This window comes from Anneissia japonica, unplaced genomic scaffold, assembly GCF_011630105.1.
Source record: "Anneissia japonica isolate Jap-2015-1 unplaced genomic scaffold, ASM1163010v1 scaffold288265_len830512_cov201, whole genome shotgun sequence".
In the NCBI taxonomy this organism is placed as follows: domain Eukaryota; kingdom Metazoa; phylum Echinodermata; class Crinoidea; order Comatulida; family Comatulidae; genus Anneissia; species Anneissia japonica.
The window spans coordinates 1-4,942 of record NW_022752171.1 but is presented as its reverse complement, the minus strand read 5'-3'; the positions used below and the strand labels follow the sequence as shown (position 1 = coordinate 4,942).

The window sequence follows — 4,942 nt, the reverse complement described above, 5'->3', positions numbered from 1 at the left end:
TATTATAAAATTGTTTAATATTTCATTTTTTAAAAATATTTTTATGAATTATTTTTGTTTCAACAGGTAGATTTCTGGAAAGACATCCGAGTGGCAGGATCACCCGTGGACATCATGGTTCCTCCGCAAATGGTAGCAACCGTGTTGGCCATCACTAAAGAGTACAACTTGATCGTTGATATCGTTATAGAAGATATCCAGCCCCTCATTGACGACCAGATGCGTCACAGTCGTGAGATGAGTGCTAAAGGAATTATCGGTGGTGGCGGTTCTTTCGACTACAAAGTATACCATACATTAGATGAGGTATTTAATTATTACATTATGTGACGAGTAAAGTACCTTAAAGGGTTCATATAGGAGAACCATGGGCCGAAAGTTCAACATGTAGTAGAACATACGATACACATAGTATACAAAACTTCGTTTCTACATCCACTTTCGTCTCATTCTAGCTCATTCATTCCTAGAAGTTGGAATAAACTTCTATCACATGTTTTTCCAGTTTTGTTTATAATATTAAACTTTCTAAACGCAATATCAATATCTCTGCCTTAATTTTCCTTTGCCTGGATAACTACACACACTCATAGATACAATTCTGGAATTTGGATAAGTATGCTTACTTTACACTATCATAAACAAAAACCACCAATTACAAACGTTATTAACCCTTTATTACATAGATCAACGCATGGATTGATGATATTGTGTCTGAATACCCCACACTGGCGTCTAAAGTGAGGGTGGGGAGCTCATACGAAGGTCGTAGTATTTACGCATTGAAGGTAAAATATCATATGCTACTAAGTGTTTTATAAATTGTTTAGGGCTATCAAAAATTATATACATATATACATATATATGTGTATGTGTGTGTGTGTATAATGTATACATGTATATATATGTGTGTATATATATATGTGTATGTATGTATGTATGTACATATATGTATATATATATGTATATATATATGTGTATATATATGTGTATATATATTTGTATATATATTTGTGTATATATGTATATACTGTCTCTTATACACATCTAGATGTGTATAAGAGACAGTTATGTATATATATCACTCTATTTACCTTTTATTATTTATTATTTAGCTCGGTTCTGGAAAAGATAAACCGATTGTTTGGCTTGAGGGTGGCATTCATTCACGCGAATGGGTTTCCCCAGCAACAATGATGTACATGACCCATAAGGTAAGAAATCAAAGGTTATTTTGAAGTTGTTGATGATAATGATAATGATAATTATAACTGATAATGTTTAAAGTCGAGGGTTAAAATATCCTGTCACGAATCAGGTAAATGTAGAAAAGAACGGGGACAAAAACAACAAATAAACAAATATTTTTAAATTTAAAAAATCCTGTAGAGAAACAGCTAAACGTAAAGAAGTACAGGGATGAAAACAAAAAATAAACAAGACCTTTCCCTCAGTCATGGGAAAAGTCAAATAATTAATAAAAGGGAGATTTTGCAACATCACGAAAATACTTACGAATACTAATACGTCAAGCCTGTACCGTGGGAAGGGGGTTAATGGGGTTGCGATGAACCGCTTAAATACTGGAGAAGGTCCGCATTTATAAACGAAAAATTGACATTCGTAAACATATTTGCGATTTTCTCAAGAGTATCGGAGATCATACAAGCCAAAGGGTCCACTTTCAATAGAAACGAACCTCCCACAAAAGAAAGTCACGCTACGGGCCTGTAGCTGTACGACATTATCATTATCGTCATCCTTGCCTAAGCCTTGTTCCGACGGTGTAATTACTCACGGTGATATCGAAGTTATCGAACAAGCGCTTGTTATGAGGTGGAGCGGATCGAGACTCACTTGGCCAAGGGGACGCACAGGGGCCCCGGTGGGGGTCCAGGGGGGTTCGCCCCTAGGAAGACACGGATATTTGATGAATTATGGCAATTTTTTTTTAATATTTGATAGGCATCGAGTTACTATTATATGACTTCATGTAGACTATGCTTTCTAATGTCGAAATCAGCTTTCAAAACCAAAACATTTTGAATAATACAAGAAACAAAGAGTATGCAATGTAACCATCTAATTTATTTTCAAATCCTCATTCTTGAAAGTGAAATTCTATATTTTGGAAATTTTGCATGAAATCTGTTAACCACTCTGTCATGGTCGAGGTTGCTTCATCTATCACGATTCCAAGCATCATGAGGCTATCCAAACAAGTATTTGTCATAACAGAACGGAAATTATTTGTAATTAGTCTTATTGAATTATTATTATTATTATTATTATTATTATTATTATTATTATTATTATTATTATTATCATTATTATTATTATTGTTGTTGTGATGAGAAGTTAACACAAATAAGAAAAACAATATATTGGCTAAACGAACATTACATGTAATTTTTTTTTATTTGTTTGTTCCCTGACAAAAGTTACTCGTTTTCCTCGACGGGGAGGGGGAGGGGGGGTGGCTATGCTTCCGTCCCCCTCTGGCGCCACCACTGGTTGACACCAACCGTATGAACGGGATAGAAAACACGCGCTTCAACCCCAAAGCTAATACCGACAAATGACCGGATTGGCGAAGGTTCTCATCCAAGGAACATTTTACCACAATAACATCTGTAGCTTGACTACGGGAATGTAGGTAAAAATGGCCCTGGAAAAAAATGGCCCAGGAAAAAATGGCCCCGGAAAAAATGGCCCAGTAAAAATGGCCCCAATTGACAAGTAGGTAAAAATGGCCCCAATGAAAAAATTCAGTAATAGAAATAATATTTTTTTTAAATCTTCAAATATTTAAAAACTAGCTGTAAAAAGCAAGAATTGAATCAATAACAAATACAATTACACAACAGATGCAAATAATGTACTGAGAGATTTTTGGAAAACAATGGCCATTGAATAACATTTTTTGATGGTACAGAAGAAATAAGTTTTAAAAACGTTATTCCACTAACAAAGTAGAAGAATGACATACATACAGTACTTCAACTACCAAAATATGCAACTCATATATAACCACAAAATTCACTTTTGTTAAGTTTCAAATGATATAACTTTACATGTTATAAACAGTGCAAATAAACAGTACGGTAGTTAAAGCATGTGGATAAATTTAAGTGCCTAAAACTATACTAAATAATGTAAACTGAGATACTATATATATACAAATGTCAATATGGCAATTATGCTAAGAATTAAAATGGCGTGTAATTGTGAGGGTGGGTAATTATGGTAGGATTAAATAGTATTTCTAAATCTCACAAACCTCTCAAAACACACTGTAGAAAACCAAACAATTCAATTTTGATTGATTCACTTGGTATGTCAATAAGAAAATTAAATATTCATAAGAACCTTAAGAAATTTAAGTGTCTAAAACTATACTAAATAATGTAAACTGAGATACTATATACAAATGTAAATATGGCAGTTATGCTATGAATTAAAATGGCGTGTAATTGTGAGGGTAGGGTAATTATGGTAGGATTAAATGGTATTGCTAAATCCCACAAACCTCTCAAAACACACTGTAGAAAACCAAACAATTCAATTTTGATTGACTCACTTGGTATATCAATAAGAAAATTAAATATTCAAGAACCTATTTTTTGGTTAAAATGGCAATTTATTTGATGTTAGATTCCTTTTTAAAAACTAAATTATTTCAGTTAAAAAATGCATAGGCCTATAATGATTTTTAAAAAATCAGTTTTAATACAGAATTTTATTATTGAGGCCATTTTTACCTACTTGTCATTTGGGGCCATTTTTACCGGGCCATTATTACCAGGGCCATTTTTCCGGGGCCATTTTTTCCTGGGCCATTTTTCCAGGGCCATTCTTACCGTAGTCTCGTTTTAGCGACAATTCTAGTCCTAGTTGAATATTAACCAAGGCATCTTTAAAATTACCTTTTTGAGTTGTTTTTTTTTAATTATTTTATAATTGTCAAAGGGAATCAAAATAAAACATTACAAAATGAATTCTATTACTACCGTTCGTTGTAAACTTCCATATAAATATTCGCGTCATACCGTGGTAGTTCGTTCGCTGTGTCTAAAGATACGGCTGAACGATATACGGCGAACGTCAGTGGGATACAAGATTCTGAGATTACAGCTAATACGGTAGCCTTATCTTTAGCCACTAGCAAAACAACATATGATAGTTAGCTTGGTAAATCTACGAAAATCTCTTAATGTTTATAGGTAGCTTAGGCTAGGTAAAAGAAAAAACTCAAAAGTCTGTTATTTCGCTTTTCTCTACTAAGTGGAAATGAAACAATTAAATTGCTATAACTGACTTTTATTTATCGATAGTTGGGATGGCCTACCAAAAGAGTCATAAGCCCAGGAAGGCCCTCGCCATAGCATTCGCCCTAGCCTATGCCTAGTGCAATTCCTGTTTTGCCGTCTTCGTTTTATTGAAACACCAGTAATATAACTATCCGTGTAATTCTCGTGCCTTGACTGGATTTCTCATTAACTTGCATTGGATAGTAGTGATCGTCGGAACATAGCTAATACTAATCCTTGATTATTGCAAAAGGCCGGCATAAATCGCATACGTTGGGACAAATATAATTTTTTTTTAAAGTAAATATTCTAAGGTTGTCTAAAATTTGATGCGAAAAGTCCCAAATGATAATTATAATGAAAACGACAACGAAAAGAGCAATAACAATGAAAATAACAATGATACTGATAATGAACAAAATGGACAATAACAATAATAGCGAATTAGTATCTGAGGATACTTCCTTAACATTCTCTATTCCTGTCAAGATAAATATCAAGTGATGAAGCGCGAAGTCGCAATTATTTTTTTTATCTTTCGTGTGGGACGATCCTACTTTTATTTTCCAATGATTTACATAAACCAAACATTTGGTATTTACAATAAACATCAGAATAAAAATAAATTAGCA

General features: G+C 33.4%; 1 protein-coding gene across 1 annotated transcript in view; it reads left to right on the top strand.

Moving 5' to 3' along the window:
* Positions 1 to 1,273, top strand: part of LOC117122170 (carboxypeptidase A1-like) — a 3,036-nt gene extending 1,763 nt beyond the window's left edge. Inside the window, exons 3-5 of the mRNA XM_033267678.1 lie at positions 67 to 306; positions 687 to 788; positions 1,116 to 1,273. Coding sequence (XP_033123569.1) covers positions 67 to 306; positions 687 to 788; positions 1,116 to 1,238 — 465 coding nt within the window. The 3' untranslated portion in view covers positions 1,239 to 1,273. The remainder of the gene's footprint in view (positions 1 to 66; positions 307 to 686; positions 789 to 1,115) is intronic.
* The last annotated feature ends 3,669 nt before the right edge of the window (positions 1,274 to 4,942 follow it).